The 19,377-nt window shown below is 38.9% G+C and overlaps 2 protein-coding genes across 3 annotated transcripts; one reads left to right on the plus strand and one right to left on the minus strand.

Moving 5' to 3' along the window:
• The first annotated feature begins 510 nt into the window (after positions 1–510).
• Positions 511–12,971, plus strand: phaf1 (phagosome assembly factor 1). Of its 2 annotated transcripts, none has more exons than XM_007249203.4 (16): positions 511–1,844; positions 2,530–2,612; positions 2,782–2,865; positions 2,954–2,997; positions 3,340–3,419; positions 4,060–4,154; positions 5,341–5,438; positions 5,905–6,017; positions 6,265–6,398; positions 6,519–6,602; positions 7,654–7,736; positions 8,065–8,108; positions 8,254–8,303; positions 8,435–8,493; positions 8,709–8,781; positions 9,245–12,971. In XM_007249203.4, the coding sequence occupies exons 1-16, from the start codon at positions 1,781–1,783 to the stop codon at positions 9,332–9,334; spliced, it is 1,278 nt and encodes a 425-aa protein (XP_007249265.1). In that variant the 5' UTR covers positions 511–1,780; the 3' UTR covers positions 9,335–12,971. The 2 variants fall into 2 exon arrangements, with proteins under 2 accessions (XP_007249265.1, XP_007249266.1); XM_007249204.4 differs by having other exon boundaries at positions 512–1,844; positions 5,374–5,438.
• b3gnt9 (UDP-GlcNAc:betaGal beta-1,3-N-acetylglucosaminyltransferase 9) lies at positions 12,949–18,363 on the minus strand. Its single transcript, XM_007249205.4, has 2 exons — positions 18,102–18,363; positions 12,949–16,070 (listed from the first exon to the last, which is right to left on the minus strand). The coding sequence occupies exon 2, from the start codon at positions 15,785–15,787 to the stop codon at positions 14,402–14,404; it is 1,386 nt and encodes a 461-aa protein (XP_007249267.2). The 5' UTR covers positions 15,788–16,070; positions 18,102–18,363; the 3' UTR covers positions 12,949–14,401.
• Positions 18,364–19,377: the final 1,014 nt, after the last annotated feature.

A 19,377-nucleotide genomic window follows, 5' to 3' on the forward strand; every position in this document is an offset into this window, starting at 1 on the left:
GGCCACAAGAAACCATACAACTTAATATATAGGTATAATTAGGTCACAAGATATTATCTTATCTATTATCTATCTATCTATCTATCTATCTATCTATCTATCTATCTATCTATCTATCTCTCTCTCTCTCTCTCTCTCTCTCTCTCTATCTCTCTCTCTCTCTATATATATATATATATATATATATATATATATATATATATATATATATATATACCATTCTGAGACAACAAAGTAATAAATTGAGGAACAGTATAATATACTGAGGCCACAAAATAGTAAACTGAAGACAGTAACGTTATAGTATAATATAAAGGGGGTTCAAATATGAGAATGAGGCATGTGGAATAATGTATTAAATGGAAGTAAATTAGGTTAGGTTATCTTTTTTAATCAGTTAAATTGGGCTAAATGGTGAGGTATCCGGCGTGTTCAATGTTTTAACTCTGTTTAATGACTGCTAATTTGAAAAGGCACCACCGGAAGTGTTCCTCCCGCCGCACAGGAAGCTGAAGTATCAGCTGATGTTGGTGTTTTTGATGGAAGTTGCGGTGGGAGCTGAGCGGGGCTGTTTATTCTCCTCAGCCCGAGAGAGAGCACTCAGCGCCGGACACGCACCGAGACACAGCACGGCTACACGCGGCACAGCGGCAGCGCGGAGCGGAGCGCCGGAGGAAGCGGAGCGGAGCGCTGTGTGAGGAGGAGGAGCGCGGTGTCGGAGCTGTCTGTCCGCCGCCACCGGAGCCGCTACTGCTGCTGCTGAACCCGAGCGGAGAAAAGAGAAAAACAACAAGGCGAGGCGGCGCAGGACAGCCGGATCCGCTCACTTCGGACAGATCACCAGTCGGATCCTGCTGCTTCCGACCTCAGCGGGACGGAGATAACCGCCTGGATATCTGATAGGAGATAGACAGAAAGAGCACAGCGCTGAAGTAGAGCGACAGGCAGACTGAGGAGTAACGGTGTTGTTTTTATTGTTAGTGAGAATCGACAGCTGACGTGTTTTCAGTTCAGGAGACGGGGCTAGATTGCATCATCGGACTGGATATCTGGTTGTAAGTTTGGCAGAGCTCGACTTTGGAGTTCAGAGCTGCCGTGTAACAGCAGATTTTCAGCGGGTTGTGTTTTAAACCTGTTTGTTGTTGCTTTGTTTCTTTTTGTAAACGCTGTTGAACTCGTGAGTCAGATCGTCCATATTTATTGTTCTGGTTTGGCAGTTAGGTTAAGTTAACAAAACTAACTTAAGCTAGGGTTAAGTTTACCTGTGTTTTTTATTCAAGGTGAAGCTTTCATATTTAACTAGCTACTTAACCTAACACACTTTTTAATGTGTTTTAAAGATTTTTTTCGTCAATTTCGATTGTGTTTGGGTAGCTAGCTAACCTGGCTAGGTTAACCCAGCCACCTAGCGTTACCTTGGTAACTAGTTAGATAGGTTAGCTAGCTAGGCTACTTTTTTCACATTATTTATTTAACCAATAAACTCGCTGACACTGTTGAACGTGGGTAAGAAAAGTTAGGATGGTATTTTAACGTTAACTTCGTTAATACTGAAAGCCGTGTTGTTTATTTAGCTTTGACAGTATTGTTCACGACACAAGCTAACGTTATCTAGTTAGCTATACGTTGATGTCTCTTATAAGAGAGGCGGAGCTAAAAGCTGCTGCGTAACAACAGCGGGGTCTCTGTCATCCGCTCAGTGTTAGTTAGTTAACTAGTTAGTTAGTGTGGAAGGACAGGTCCAGATCTGGCACAGTCCGAGAACCCCGTTGAAAACCCAATGCTGGATCTGGAGGTGGTTCCTGAGCGATCTTTGGGAAATGAACAATGGGAATTCGCATTAGGTAAGAAACAAGTGCTAGGAAAATCCCCTTAGAACAAAGGTTGAATTACCTCATGTCTATTTGCACTCAGCTCATGCTGCTCTGTTCAGTTATTGCCTCACATTTAGCTCTGGAAAAAAATAAGAGACCACTTTAGTTTCTGAATTAGTTCCTCTGATTTTGCTATTTATATGTAGATGTTTGGGTAAAAGGAATATTGTTGTTTTATTCTATAAACTACAGACAACATTTCCAAATTCTAAATAAAAATATTGTCTTTTTGCAGAAAATGAGAAATGGCTGAAATAACAAAAAAGATGCAAAGCTTCCATACCTCAAATAATGCAAAGAAAACAACTTCTCATTCAAGGTTGAATATTTGGTGGAACAACCCTGGTTTTTAATCACAGTTTTCATGCATCTTGGCATGTTCTCCTCCACCAGTCTTACACACTGATTTTGGATAACTTTTTGCCACTCCTAGTGCAAAAACTCGTGTGGCCATGCATCTCACTTTTGATTATATTCCAGAGGTTTTTAATTTGGTAAAATCAAAGAAACTCATCATTTTCAAGTGGTCTCTTATTTTGAATTGGCAAATTGTTCCATTGAACAGATCTGCTCACTGTAAATTTTTTAATTTTAATACAAGTAATCATGTAACGCAAGGAAATAACTCACTGTCTGCCCCTGTATCTGTTTGAAGGGATGCCATTGGCCCAGGCCATTTCCATCTTACAGAAGCACTGCCGAATTATCAAGAATGTCCAGGTGCTCTACAGCGAACAAGTAAGGCCAGACAGATCATTATTGTGTGAGAAAAAACATAGAAAGATCTAGTGTTTGAACAGAATTTGTTTTTTTTACAGGTTGAGGTGAAAATTAATAATGCATAGCTGTGCAACTGTGTGTCATTTACATCCTCTACTTCAATCTGACCTATTCTTCTGACTTGCAGATGCCACTCAGCCACGACCTCATACTCAACTTGACTCAGGATGGAATTAAACTGCTGTTTGATGCCTGCAACCAGAGACTAAAGGTTTGGAACAAATCATGTTAATGTTTGTTTGTCTATGCTTTTTAACATATATTTGTCCATTTCACTAAATGTTTGTTGGTATTTGCAGGTAATTGAAGTGTACGACTTGAGCAAAGTGAAACTGAAATACTGGTAAGTGGATTTATTTTAAATGCTACTTTGTGCGCCTATAATTTTAAGCTTGAATATTGATTCCTCAGTCAGAAGAAAACAGAAGAAAAGAGCAGGGCCAGGCAAAAATGGGTTGCTGGCAACTGTGCACTTGTGTGTAAAATGTTATCACCAAGACACTTGTACATTCACTGGCCACTGAAAAGGCATCTTGTTCTATGTTAAACTGATCTTTTAAAAAATGCATGGTGGCCTAAAGGGACCTTAATGAGATGTAGCACCATCTGTTGGACAAAAAACTGGCTTAATGCGAGTTAGTGTGTCACCTCAGTTCTGCACAAACACTTATTTTTTGTTTTGCAGTGGAGTACATTTTAACTCTCAGGCAATAGCACCTACCATTGAGCAGATTGACCAGTCCTTTGGCGCTACTCACCCAGGAGGTAATGCTTTCAGTCTTTTTCCCTGACTGTAAAGAGTATTTAAAAAATACAGATTTCGTCACTTTATGCTTAAATCAACTGTGGAACAATGCAAACCTGGGCATTTTATTTATCATCCAAAATATTCATTTACACTATGTATATCATTCGTATTGGGACCCCTTGTGAAGTTTTTATGAAATCTCATTCTAAATACAAAGTCATTTAATATGGTGTAGGTTCCCCCTTTTCAGCTTCTAACTCTCAGCAGAGCATTGCAGACTTATCTGTACTATGTTCCTCTGCTGTCTGTTAGCCTGCGTTGTAACTTTTTATGGTTCCTAATCACGTCTACTTATCAATATTACAACTCTCAGCTGAGCTTGAAATATCCAAATGGGAAGAAATTTCACCAACTGACTTTTTGTAGTGGTAGCATACAGGGTGTGCCCACCAATTCTTTCTTTAATGTTTCTAAATGCAGAATGCATGGCTATCTCTGGCAATGGGACTGGATGAAATGCCTGAATTGCTTTTGTCTAAACGTTGTTTCTATGTGTGATGATAGTAAAATAACTTTTTTCAAATGTAGTCCATCAATATGCATTAAAACATTTCAGAAAGAAGGTTTTGGTGTTAAGTTTTTGTTTTATGTTCCCAGTCTACAATGCTGCAGAACAGCTCTTCCATCTGAACTTCCGTGGCCTCTCCTTTTCCTTTCAGCTAGATTCATGGAGTGAAGCCCCTAAGTATGAGGTAAGCCAGTCAAAACCCCCCGCTGAGCCCTGCTCTAACTGTCTCTGATTGTTTCTGCAAAGTCTTTACCACTTTTTCAAGATTTCGGCAGTGCAGCCATTAAAACATGCTATTAATCACATTTTTTTTTAGTAATCATTCCCAACAAATCACATTTGTATGTGTTAGTCCAGTATGAGTTGGCAAATAAGCATGACCAGTATTGATTTATTATTTATTACCTTAATTTATTCATTTAAAATTAGATGTTCATGGATGATATTAATTGTATTGCACGTTCTAACCAATGACTGTAAATCTCATTTGTTATTACATAAACTGTCAACAGTTCCTCTCTAGTTATAACCTCTGTCTTGAAGAGTCTCTTGAGAAGAACTAACACATTGCTTTTGCTCGCTTTCTTCTCATTTATTTTTCAGTAGTTCTCCCACAAGTGTAAGGTAGTCTGCTGAAGGTATTGCTTTAAGAGCCATTGTTAAGACCTTGAACTACAGTAATAGAATTATTGGTGCTGTATTAATTTAAATTCTTCTTTAAAATGGTCTCACAGTAAATGTTGTGGTAAGGACAGGTAAAAGGTTCTATTCTCTTGATTGTTCCATAAAGGACATAGATTAGGACAGTGTCAACAGAATGTGGTTTGGCTTTGCTTTTATAGCAGTCTTATGATCAGTTTTCTCAGAACAATTTGTTGTGATGCTTTGCTGTCTTCTAATGGACTTTTGCTACCTTGTGGATCTCAGTTATGTACATTTTCAGAATCCTAGGCAGTTTCAAAGTAGAACATTGTAAAAACAATGGCCATTATACAAATATATATTTCAGATCTTGGTTTTATAGTCCAGATGTTTTAATTATAAGTGTTTTACTGGTATGTGTTATTCTTGTTTTATTCATGGTTTTGTTCAGTATTAGCAGTTCAGTCTGTATTGCAATCATACAGTTAATCAAAGAATGACTTACTGAGTTCTCTGGTTACACAACCAGCTAAGGTTTGGCCCATCACTGAGAGAAAATTGTCACGTTAAGTCAAGCTTATTTATATAGCTCTTGTTGATCCAGAGCTGTAATTAGCTGCTTGATAATGCTATGCTATGAATGTGCCAGCTTTCTTTTTTGGCCTTGTTTGCTACAAAGCAACACCTACACATGCGTGCAACTACTCCTAGTTGTTTTGCCTTGACAGCCTAACTTTGCCCATGGCTTGGCCTCCCTGCAGATTCCTCATGGGGCTACAGTCAAGCGGATGTACATTTACACTGGAAACAACCTTCAAGAGACCAAGTAAGAGCTCTGTGTATTTGTGTGTGTACACATGCCTGTACATCAGCACCGTGTGTGAAGTGTTCAAAAAAGGACAACACTGCTATCTAGTGGTCAGGCTTTAATAGATCCTGTGGTACAGTATTGCAAACCTAATGGGACTGTTTTCCAGACGTGGATTAAACCTAGTCTTGGACTGTGCAGCATATTGTATGGATATTTCCTATTGAAAGAACAATGCAGTGTAAAACTAGGCTTTATCCCTGTCCCTGTCTTAGATCTATCTATATATATATTTGTTATTTATTTCTTCATTTTTGTACAGTACATTAGAGTGCAGAGTGGACTCATCAGAGATCAGAGTACGAGTATTATTTAATGTACCATTTCCTTTCAGATGCTGTAAATGACCAGGATGTTGAATTAGGTTCAAGCAGCAAACACTTAGCGCTCTTTCTCTCTCTCTCATTCTCTTTCTCCCTCTCAGGGCTCCAGTAATGCCCCTAGCCTGTTTTCTGGGTAATGTGTATGCTGAGTGTGTAGATGTTCTGAGGGATGCGACGGGGCCACTGGGTCTGAGACTGCGGCTTCTCACTGCAGGTACAGAACTTGGCCGCGTCCCCTGTGATGCCAGTGTTCTCCTGTTTACTTGATTTTATACTGTTGTTTTAAAACAGCAACTTTGTGGAAAGGTATTTATGTGGTTTCTTATTAGTTTTGTGAATATTTGTGAGATCTATAAAAACTTTGTTTTTCCTCTCCACTGAGAGGCGATATGTTCTAAAACAAATTCAGTGTGCCAACAGTGTCCCAAGTTCAGAGTTGCATGTTGAATATTCCTGCTTAGGATGTGGTCCAGGAGTAATGGCTGATGCGAAAGTGCGGGCCATGGATAGAAACATCTATTTTGGGGATTCCTGTCAGGACGTCCTGAGTGCTCTGGGCTCTCCACACAAAGTCTTCTACAAGTCCGAGGACAAGGTAGTAAAGCTACAACCAACTTTTTTTCATCAAACAAGTTTTATCTTTGGTTTCATGTTCAGCTGAGAAGCACGTATCAAGATTTACATGTGTTTCTTTATAACCTCTCTACCTTTTCAGATGAAGATCCATTCTCCCTCTCCTCACAAACAAGTACCGTCCAAGTGTAATGACTACTTCTTTAACTACTTCACCCTGGGAGTGGTAAGTTTTGTTGCCAGAAAACCAGCAGATTTCGTGCAGTGCTTTTGAGGTCTTGGCCAGTAATAACCTATAAATACCACATTGTTGTGGCTAATACCTGTGCCAGTAACTGATCATTTCCTTCTCTTCATTATAATCATACGTAAAGTCCTATATTCATATATACATTGCAGTGAGAAACCGCGCACTGGGGTTTATAATGTGTTTCAGAAAATTACTGCAAACGAATGACAGTAAATTGGATTTTCCAAATACTACTAGATTTCTAGGTGTATCTAGTAATATACAAGAAAAAACTCACCTAAGGAAAGCCTCACAATTGTAATGCTTAACCTGCTTGTAATAGGGAGAATAGCATTTCTATCATTGCTACTCCGAGTTATGCATGCTACTTACTAAACTATGGTGAAGCGGCTAGGACAGCACTCACGAAAACTGTTTACTGATGCTTAATTCAAGTCATATTTGCATTAAATTCTGGAATATTGTTCTCCTGCTTTACTAGTCATATTTTTTTTCCTTTCATTTTCAGTTCTATATCTAAATTCCATGTCTTGCAATATATATGAAATACCAATTCTAGCTTAATCTTTCCTATTGTTAAATATTCTGTAGGATAAAACAGTGGCAAACACAGTAATCTCACGCACATCCAACCATTCTATAACTTCTCCAATATTAGTATCCTAGAGCTTGTCTCACAAAACACAACAGAGATGTGAAAATGTTAAATGATTGTAATATAGGTGATATTTGTAATGGTATAGTGGTATTATTTTATTTTATTATACACTGCCATCCATTTCATTGAAATTGCACACCACTGTTTGACTAACACAAATATTAAATGGAAAAAAACCTGTTAATATACCCATTCATCATTTAGACACCTTATTAGATTTTAGACATAGCACTGGATGGCATAATTATTTTTGTTATGGCTTTGCAATGCTTTATGATCTGCTGTAGCTGTTGGTATTGATCCTGCAGCTTGACAGTTCAGTCCTTACTTTTGTTTAAATAATCGTAATTTGTCCTCTTTTTTTTTCAGGACATACTATTTGACTCTGTGACTCATCTGGTGAAGAAGTTTGTTCTTCACACCAACTTCCCTGGCCATTACAATTTTAATATGTAAGTGTAATTCAGCCTCATTTTAGCTGTGTTGCTGGAACTGCCTTGATAAACGTGTTTTTTTTTGGGATGTTGCCCTGGTTAAAAAAAATACATATTTCAGTATCAAAAGACCTGAAGATGTGTACAATGGATATATAGATGCAGTTAAATTTTTATGAAGCTGCTTTGCAGTTTTCAGTTGTAAAAAAAAAAATATATATAGCAAGTTTGGCATTTATATAATTCACCAGTGTGAGGAATTTGAAAATGTGTTAATGTTGCAAATTGAAATGTTACAAACTGCAGATAAATGAATTATATAATACATTACATTTTCCAAATTTAGATACCATCGATGTGATTTTAAGATTCCACTCATCATTAAAAAAGGTGAGTGAATGTCTGTTGTTTTCGTACAGCTTTTTCTTTCGAGTTATTTTTATGCATTCCCTAGAGCAATGACTCTTAATAGCTTCTAATGGAGCAGATGTTCTGCCTGGACTTTGTTATTCTTACGAGTGTGGTGATTTTTCAGATGGCACGGATGCTCAGGGGGAGGACTGCATCCTCACCACTTACAGCAAGGTGATAGCGCCCATCTTCTACATAAGCATATGCACCATAATTGTATTTTTATATATGTCAGAGCAGTAGAAGCTGGTATGATCTGGTATGATATGTAGGAATGTGTTAAACATGTTTTTCTTCCCACTTAGTGGGATCAGATCCAGGAGTTACTGGGGCATCCAATGGAGAAGCCAGTCGTACTTCATAGGTAAGATGCATAGCTTAAGATCATGGTCAGAGAGACTTAATGAAAAATGTTTAGAAGGGGGAAAAAATTGTATAATTTGGCGTTCAGTATAATTCATTATACATACTTTACCATACTTTATACATACTTTTCATTGTAATTCATTACACATATTTTAGATTCTTTGGAATTATTTGTGTTTAATTCACTAAGACTCATCATTCACTGCTTTTCAGGTCATCATCTGCGAATAACACCAACCCCTTCGGATCCACATTCTGCTTTGGGCTGCAGAGGATGATCTTTGAGGTAAGATCTGCTATAGTATATATACTTGATTGAGAAAAGATGGCGAATAAAGTTTGTCTTATTTGCACAATACAAGTAAAGGGATAAAAGTTAAAATATGTAACCAAGCAATTTTCTGAACTTTAGTTTTTATAAATTTAGTTTTTTTTTAAATATATAGATGTACATATTTAGTCCTCAGAACAAATGTCAGCAACACTTTTTTCACTCTGTCAACCACTGCTGATCCAGATATGCATATGTGCACACTCGCACAGCTTGTCTAGTACCTGTAGAGAAATATTGCCAGCAGGTAAATATGGCCCTATTGCTAGGAGGGGTGGGATAGGGGGGTAAAAGACTCCCCAGCATTGAGCTGTAAAGCAGTGGTTCTTTGTTCTTTGGAATGATGGTCCTCCATCCAGTACCTTTGGGATGTGTTTATATTGTAGTCCTTTGAGTCTTGAACTATCTTTCCTTTCAGGTGATGCAGAACAACCACATAGCATCAGTGACCCTGTATGGAGCCCCTCGTCCTGGAAACCTGCCCCGCGCTGAGTCTGGTACCCACTGAGCTCCCCCGTAATCCACCCCGCCCCATAGGGCCCACCAGCGCAGTGCGATTTCTTTCACTGCAGCCGTAACACGAGCTAGAGAACCCTGTGATGAGAGTTTTCTCTGAAGCACCCCGCCCTCTCCACCACCCCCACCATCAACCCCACAAACCATACACCCATCCTATTACCCGTCTGCTGCATACAGTCATGGATGCTTCTGCCTGGTAACCCACACCTGACACACAGGCTGCTGAAAGCTCCTCCTGCATCCCTCATCCCTTTAGCCAGCAAAATGTCCTGCAGCTGCAGGTTCAACCCACCCCACATACAAAACCCCCATATTCCCACACACAACATGGACTACAGAAGGCTTTCTGATGATTTGTACATTTTGTTGCACGCAAGACACTGACACCAAAGGGCAAACGTTATCTGCATTTCCATACCACCATACCATTTCCCAGTGCTGCATTAAACACTTTATACACACACACACACACACAGACATTTACTTCAAATCAGTTCATTTCAGCACAGCAGTGGCCAGCACACGCAGAGGGTGCACTCAACAAATCCCCCCTACACACAGAAATACAAAAACTTCAGCATTCATTGCATGAAAAAGTATTGCTTTTTCCTTTTTCATTTGTTTTAAAATTAGGAGTGTGTCATTCAGAATTACAAGCACAAACAAACTGCACAGTATGGGAGCGTACTGGTGGAATATCTGCTGCGAACATGGTTTCTTGGCACATGAGGTTTCTTGCATACACACAGTCAGACCTGACACACACACACCAGTTCAGTACATTACCTCCAGAACTTCAGCTTAATGTTAAGTTCTCCATTATCTTTTAATATTTTGCAAACTAAGCTGATTAGCATTATTATTATTGTTTTTATTATTATTTTAAACATTTGCACTAAAGAAAACCACACCTTATTTACTTGACAATTGTCTTCTATTCACTGAAGACTGTTGGGATTTCCAAGTGCGAGAGGGGAGAGTTGCAAATGATGGAACTGAGGGAATTGTATCTTGTGGAATTCAACGGTCTTAACGCAGATCTTCTGGCGAGACAAAAAAAAAAAACAGAAAAGCCATTGATCCTTCACTTTCCGCCACCTTCTGGATCTCTGCTCATTTACTTTCCGAACTGCCGGGGATTTGATATCATTATTTTCTCTCTATTGGTCTATCTCTCTCTCTCAACTCTTGATCCCTGCTTTGGATATTTAGTTTCATTGATTCTGATTGCCAAAATGTTAGCCAAAGAAATACTAAGAGTTATCTGTCCATTTTAAAATATTTTCATCAGACTTTGACCTTAAAGAACATTCCCGTTTGGTTTGTTTCCGTTACTCCCAAGATTTTTTTTTTGCTTTTGTTTTTACCACAATCTTTTACTCATTAAATGCATTTTAATGGTGGATATGCCATGTTGTGTTGCTCTGTGCTTTTTTTTTTTATTTTGTGCTTTAATCTCCTAGTTTCTGCTCTACAGAAAACGTCTGGTGTTGTTTCTGTACTAGGTAGATGTGAGTTTTTTCGCAGCTCTCTGCTGCTGTGCTCCTCTGTGTATGTACAGATCTGTAAATAGTGTTATTTCCTGTTTTGTCTGTTTAAGCTCATGGTACCATAATATGGGTTCTGTTGAAATTGAGTTGAAACCTGGAATTCTCTTCTAATGGTAATTGTTAAATATGCTATGTATTGTCATTTGCTAACCGAGAGAGTTCTGAGTTTTAACACAACACAACGTGGTCCTTAGAGGACACTGGCAGCAGCTATCCGTTCTGTTTGTGGAGGAAAGAGGCCGTGCATGACTGACTGTATCACTGATGGAGACTGATGGCCCAAACACACTTCGCAACGGTGGGCATGACTCAAGTGCTTACAGCACAGTTCGCGGTATGATCCAAGTTTGTTTCTAACTCTTACCATCACTGTGCTGTCAGAGCCTTCAGATGGACAGATGAGTCCATCGGTCAGCCTTTACTGATGCTGATCACTACGCTACTCCACTGCATCTCCCCTCCAGGCTGCAGTGCGTGACACAAGCTCGTTCTGGGCATTGTTAGTTCTCTTTTGCATTAACTTGGTTCATGAGTTGCAATGAAAGGCTGCTGCTGTTGATTCTGTTTTCGGATTTTATCAAACAAAGGAAAATAAAACGACAAAACTTTTATCAAAAAAAAAAAGCGGAATCGCTGTTAACATTGTGCCTCATCTCCCACCGAGCCTGTCTTCTTCTCTGAGTTCTTCTCTGTAAATGAAATTGTTTGAACTGCTTTGTGTATGGTTGAGCATGTACAGCTAAACTGATGGACTATCAGTTTATAGATAGTCGCCGTCCTCTTGCTCCAGAAATATACCTAAATAATGAGGAAGTATACTGAAAAAAAAACAGAATCTGTCTCATAGTCTGTGAACTCACTTCATGAAGGGTTGTTTTGGTATGCATACTGTAATAACACAAACAGCCAAAAAGGTCATTGTTTTGGTCAGTGCATGGTTGTTTTTGCCTTTATTTGCGCAACATTTGAAGGTTTAGCCAGTCCTGGACAGCCCTTCATGGCCTGAGGTTCATGCAAGTGGTTGTGATGTTTCTGCAGAATAAAAAAAACTTGCACTTTCCTTACAGAAAACTACAAAAAGTGTTTGAAATTCCTATGAATAACTTTTGCATTCATAAAAGTGTATGTTGGTTTGGCAACATATGGTCTGACCTTTATATGGTTATGCTTTAGCTGTGTCTTCAGATTTCTAGATTTAAATACTTCAAGTCCTGAATGAGGACCTTCATGCAACTTGAGTCTCCGTAAAGTTTCCGTAAAGAAACAGCACAACCACTGCAGTAGTAGCGTTTAGGGAATGTTACTGTTAGAGGAGAGTGTGGTTTGATGGGCTGATTGCCTGCCCAATTCTCAGGTGGATCTTTTTTAAATGCCAGGAGCAAGTGAATGCTTAACTTTCATCATCTGGGTTCTGGCTTGTTTTCTTTCTTCTTCAGACTTTATCCTATTTTTGCATCGAAATGAATGAACGAATGAGTGAATGAATGATTGTCCTTAAGATTGTATCTAGAAATGGACAACCTCCATTCAGTGTAATGTGCATATTAATGCTATGTATTGTACCCCTTATATATTGTATGTTCTTTTTCTCCCATTCTATCCTCCAAAGTGATTATTTTTTTGTGAATTTAGTACATTTGGCCCATTTCTGGAAATGGGATCCTTAATTAAAAAATTGTGAATCCAGATTAACTGCAATGTGGTGTTTTGTATCTGATATTTTGTCATCAAAGAACATCTAGTTAGAAAATCAGTATTTATCAGACATGTTTTGTTGTATATTTTTGTTTGTTTATTTGTTTTTAAAGCAATAACTATAGCTGTGGCAAATAATTCAATGAAAGGGTCAGCTATAAGCTTGCACAAGGCCTCTGAACCCATGCAAAAATGCTGTGACTAGTTTTTGGTTTTATTTTATTTGTTTTACCTTTTTTTTTTTTCTTCTTCGTCTAGTCTACTGAAACCACGATATTTGCAATTTTATAAACTGCATTGACTTTTGTTCATTAAACTGTTACAGTGTGTTCAACAAAAGTAATATTTGAAGACTGGATGTAATAAATATGGGGGAAATTATGGAGCGTTTATCCTTCTTTGTTTTCAACACAAGGTTAAATTAAAATACATACATACATACATACATTCTTCTCCAGTTTCAGTGTTCCGACAGTCTTCGACTGCAGACAATCAATAGAATAGAAACATGAGGGAATTATCCTACAGTAGACTGTCGTAAGTAAACAAACGTTTTACAATATGAAACACAGCAGATTTGTGCAAACACATTACAAAATACATACATACACAGTACACTAATCCGCCTAACATTAAAACCACCAGCTCTAACCCATCAAGGCCTTGACTGTACAAGACCTCTAAAGGTGTTCTGTAGTATCTGGTGCCACAATGTTGGCAGCATGTCCATTTAGGCTATGTTAGGTTGCGAGGTGGAGCATCATTGACCCTGTCTACACCTGGCTACTTCATGTGAATAGTATTTAGATTGTATCCAGATAAGATTTAAACCACATTTTTTAACCACATTCAGACTAAAATCTGATTACCCGTGTGGCACCAAGGGAACAGTGAGGGTTAAGGGCCCAACAGTGGCTATCAATCTTGTTATTGATAGCTTGGTGCTCAAATCGCTTTTTTGATTATTTGGTGCTTTTAGTCTGCTGTCTAATGTGGCTCAAATGCATCTCAAACCAGCTTCTAAAAGGGTTTGAGTGAGTGGGTTTGGCAATGTTGTTAATGCATCTTAGATGATTTTACACTTAAGCTTGTCCATTATTACTGCTAGAACTGACCGTTTATTTGTTGCCTAATATGCAGATACCACCCCTTGACAGATGCCATTTCAACCTAATAAGCAAAGTCATTAGCTTCACCTACCTATGGTTTTAATGTTATGGCTGATTGTTGTTGTAGTCACAGTGTTGATCAGTGAAATAATTCAGTTCTAAGAATGGTCAGTTTCCTAAAAGTCATTAGTGCTCACAGTTAGTAAGCCAACAGTCTTTGAGAAATCAGAATGGGCTCAGTTCCCATAGGCTTAACTGTCCTTATAAAAATTCATTCAGGATGTCCTTGGCCTCTGCAGTTCATTTTTAGAAACTGTGGCAGTGTCACTGTAGACCAGAATGATGCATTGACATCAAAAAAAAAAAAAAAAGAAAATAATACATTTCTTACCATCTCTTAGATCATCACCTAGATGTTCTTTAATAACAATCCAAGCTCTCTTTTCAAGTCTCACTTTGTGATTTTCTGCACTATATCAGAGCTCTTCAGGTGAAGAAACTGAATTTGGTTTCTGATCCTGGATTTTTATAACCTTAAGAACCTCAAGAAAACCTGCTTTATATTTGTATATTCATATTTGTAAATCCAGGAATATAAATTGAATTTGGCTTCCAGATCTAAACCCTAACATTGCAATGCTGTTAATTTAAGTCTTTAAACATTCTTTACTCAAATTTCACAGAAACTCAAGACTAAAACGGTCAGTGCTTGACAAACACTTGGATTCCATAGTCTTGTTTTCCAGGGTCCTCTGTTTTAGGTCTTGTAAAAATCTTACTTCTCCACTTAAAGGGCAGAGATGTAGGACCTTGACCAGAATGGCAGCGTACACTGGGGTCATGCAGAAGGTTCCACATGAGCCAAATCTGGGGTACAGTTAGGCTGTGCACCACCATAAGTTCCCTATAGAAACATGGGTCGAACACCTGCAGGTGGGGTGCTGCAGAAGGTCGCACAATGCCGAAAGTACGGAAGCCCTCGTGGCGTGTCGGCTGAAGGCCGATCCTGAGCAGACACATTCCCAGAAAGACGTCATCTATCGGGAAGAGTTCCACTTCCTTGCAGGCTTTGTGCAGTCTGAGAGCAGTGTGACCTGACATAACAAAGCCTCCACCACCCGCATACGAGGGGTAAAGCCCTTGGCCGTAAATCAGTTCAGGCACAAAGTACTTACTGTTGAGCCTGCGAATGGGTTTTGCATGGACGATGATATCTCCGACAAAAAGGTCCTCGCCAACTGGTTTACCATCAAGCATCTCCAAAATGTTCTCAATGTTCACATAGACATCTGCATCGCCCTTAAAAATGAACTTCACTTTGGAACAGCTTGAGTTGACCCACTGGAGGAAGTGGGTTTCTTTGAGCGTTAGGTTGAAGAACGTGTCCTTGAAGTCCCATAGCAAGATGTCCCTGAATGTTTGGCTCTCGTATTCCAGAAGCCTGTCCCACAGTGGAAGCGCAGTAACATTTTGAGGTACTCCAAGAAGAAAAACGGTCTTAACAGTCACTCCATTCTGGATCGTACCTTCTCGCCCCCAGGTACGTCGCACTACCTGCCGCTTCTCAAAGTCTGCAGCAACAGATTTTATGGCAATCAGCAAGTATGGTTCACCTTTGAGCCCAGGACACTTGTCTGGTTGATCAATTAGCATCTTAAAGTTACGTTGGTCCTTCTTTCGAATATAATCCTCAAAGTCAAATTGTGGGTGAGTTGGCATGATTTTGCTTTTTGTTGTAGTGACTTTCCTGTTCTTTTCCTTTTGCTTTGATTTCACTGGATTCTTCTGAACTTTTGGTTTACTTTGGGACCTAGGTCGGGCTTGTGCTGGCAAACTTGGCCCAGGATTGCACAGGGGCAAATTAGGAGGCTTAGAGGGAAGTGACTTTACTCTTGATGGAGCCCCTAAAAGGGCTCTTGAGCTTGTAGAGCCATGCTCAGTACGCATCGTCTCCCAGATGGGTGTTAAAGACTTGTGAGCATAAAACACTATGCATAGAAGCACCAAAAGGAGCACTGTGCAGAGCACATCTCCTTTTATGTGGATTCTCCTCATTTTAATCTCTTGATTACAACATTTAGTAAACATGGAGGTTATAACATTATCATGATGTCATGGTTTCCCCTCATTGCCAGTGATTCCTACCCAAGAAGAGTCCATGTTGGAGAAATGTTTATCTATTGTTTGATTGTGATCTTGATTGCGTCCAGCTGGGAAGACTTTCCTGTGGAAGTGACCAGTGCAATATCAATCTTGGGGGTTTGTAAGACTGTTCAGGTTTGACCATTCTTTACAAGAGCTGGGTTTTCAGTATTAAAATATTTCAATGTATTATTATCGTTTTCCATATCCTACACTCAAAATGGAGTGCCTAGAAAAGAAAAAAAAGACATACAAATAATCAAACAACAATTTTCCATTGAATATTGTACATAAGTATTGTTAGTTTTGATATATTTACAGTACAGTTATAATGTGTATGTAATAATAAATGGTGACATATATAATTTGCATTGTTTGCATTGCATTTTAAAAAGACCAAAAATACAGCAGATTTAAAGAAGCCAATTATCATATGACAAGATGGCAAAAAGTCATGGATTTGCAGTATGTAAACTGATCATGAAGTGTTCACTCAGAAGTTGGTTTGGTTATGCACACACCCGTATGTGAAAGTTTTCAATAAAAATGATGCTCCAAATTCTTTTTTTTTTTTCATTCTTACATTAAATCTGCAGTGTTCTTATTTTATAATGAATATAAATGTAAATATAATTTACTCCAATAGTTGATGCTCAGGGGGGCTTTGTTAATATTGTGACATGATGGATCATTGTTGAATATGTCCAGCCTTTTATTAAAATCCCAATATGCACTATATTGCCAAAAGTATCCACTTGCCTGCTTTGCACTTGGTGGAGCTGCTTAGTCATGGAAACCCATTTCAAAAACAAGCTCTCTACACTCTACTGTCCTTGAGCTAATGTGAAGGGACGGGCACATGAAGTTTGGAAGACTGTAGTGATGACAGACAGGTGACTGTAGTAATATGTTTGGAAAAGCAGTCTGCACGCCTAGGTGCTTGATTTTATACATCTGTGGCCATCGAAGGGATGTGTAAGAAACACAACAATTGCACAACAATATGCATTGTCACCTTTTCCAAATATTTTTCAAATATATCATCCAGTCATAGTATTTAGCATAGTATAGCATAGATTACACCTTGTAGGTGTAAGGTCCATTGGCAACAACATTCATTTTTGTTTAGGAAATAAAAGTCAGTCAGTGCAAGAGCTATTTAATGCGTGTGTAAATGTATTAACAATACAGAATTTAAACAAACTAAGTCACTATTTTAAACTGTAGAATAAAACAGAGTAAAAGAAGTGGTTAAAGAATGCGTATGATTCGGTCATTAGAAGCTGGTGATGTTCATATATGTGACAATATGGCCACATAAGACTGTTCATCTAAACTGCAGCGCTTACAAAACATTGTGTTCTAGACAAATTTCTTTCAGATGTTGGGCTTCAATATTGTGTAGTTTAAACAATAAGGTTTAAGTTTGTTCCATGAGATCCTTTTCAGACTTACATACTTGAAATCAGATGACTAAACAATATGTAGCCCAACACAGGATATTACTTTCCCAAAGATATGCTTCAGCAGATGCGTGCTGTTATCAAATCCATTATACAATGTCTGTTATGCAGCTCCTGAAACAATAAAGAGCCTGTATGTCAGATTTATTTTGTATTATTCTTTTTTACAGTTATGATATGAATGTTTGGTGTAGGATACATGATGTTACGACAGAATGTACTTTCATAACTATTTAACTCTACACAACAGAGTATAGATGGTAGTTCAAGAGAGTGTAAACTTTTTCTTTTAGTTTTTTTTTCTGAATGTCCCCTTTTCTTCTGTTTCTTTTATTGTAAACGCTGTAACCCAGCATGCTCTGAGGGGGCGTGTCACACTTTATGTAAGAAATAAATATTTCCTCAAATGTACTTTTTCATCATTTTTAACCCACAACTTTACTTGCTCCTAATGTTTTATAATGGTGTTTATTTGTATGTAAGTGCAGTTTGGGGTATTTGGGGTTATATGTGTTAGTGATTATGCCGTGCAGGGCAGCAGCTTGCTCTCTCAGCAGCAGAGGAGCCAGATGTTAAATTTCCTGCTCCTCAGCCAGAGGCGCTTAGTCTCTAAGCTAACTGAGTCTAGATGTTGTCCGAAATGTTTAAGCTTTTAGCAGACACTTTAACACACTCTCTCGAACATTATCCTCGGCGTGCAGTGGCCTATATTTGCCCCCCTTAGTGTGAACGGGGTGATTTCTAACGAAACAAGATATCTCTCAGCATCTTCAGCTAGATAACTAACAAACACTCACCGAGAAAACCACGGGGGTCTCACAAATCCACATTCCAGCCCACTGCTGCCACTTCACACCTCTGGTTTTGGTGTTAAAAAGCTGGAACTCTGGAAACACTGCGATTGCAAGCCCAGGAACATCCCACATCCCAGAACTCCACAGTATCAGTTCTGAAGAGACTCCAGACTAAACTCAGAGAAAACTCAGAGCAGAGTTTCAGCAGAGCTTTTAAGGGGCTGTGCTGGTCACGTGACCCACATGCCAGCACAGCAACCCGATGGCGAAACAGGGCCCTGGATCAAGATCCACAACCCCCCACCCCCCCCTCACACACTACACCTGAAACACAGGCAGTTTTTTTTACAGGTGTACACTGTAAATTTAACATGTACTTTCCATGTAAATATTCCTCCACTAAACGTAAAAGTATTCTATATATACACTATAGTGCCTGCAATAACCAGGAGGTTCATTATACAGCGATGATGCTGTAAAAACAACCGAACTTGGTCTGTATACTCAACAAAGCTATAAAAAAAGAAATTTTGTCATTTTAAATCCACCATATTTTGCATGATGATAAGGGGCGACGAGAAAGGTATACTATTGCGGGGGGCACCCCATTTGTTTAATTTGTGTTAGTTTATTTTCGCTGCAGCAGTGGACCATTGATGCCTCTGGTTATTTTGGCTAATCTGTAAACAAGTAAATACATGTGGCTTTAAAATATGTACATACACTGCCTGGCCAAAAGAAATAGTCGCCACCTGCATTTAACTAAGCAAATGATCTCGGGTTGCTGCACTTGGTCAGGTCTAGCTTCAGCAACAGTATGTGCTAAAAGAATGAGGTCAGCTGACTACCTAAATATAACATAGACCAGGTTATTCCATCCATTTTTTTCCTCCCTGATGGCACGGGCATATTCCAAGATGACTATGCCAGGATTGATTGGTCTGGAATTGTGAAAGAGTGGTTCAGGGAGCATGAGACATCACAGTCTCTATTATAAACATGTTTTCATAGAATAAAATGTTCTTTTATGGAATCGCTCAAATAACCTTTTGTACCACTTTTTTATTTAAGCAAAGTGCATTTGCTTTGACTGCGATGGATTGGCGGCCTGTCCAGGGTGTATCCTGCCTTCCGCCCGATGCCGGCTGGGATAGGCTCCAGCACCCCCCCGCGACCCTTACTGGATGAAGCGGTTGATACTGACTTGACTTGACTTGACATTTGCTTTGACCATAACAGTATCGCAGTTTTAAAAACATTATTTGACAAAACAAAAATA

The sequence above is a fragment of the Astyanax mexicanus genome, chromosome 9 (genome assembly GCF_023375975.1).
Source record: "Astyanax mexicanus isolate ESR-SI-001 chromosome 9, AstMex3_surface, whole genome shotgun sequence".
NCBI classification, from domain to species: domain Eukaryota; kingdom Metazoa; phylum Chordata; class Actinopteri; order Characiformes; family Acestrorhamphidae; genus Astyanax; species Astyanax mexicanus.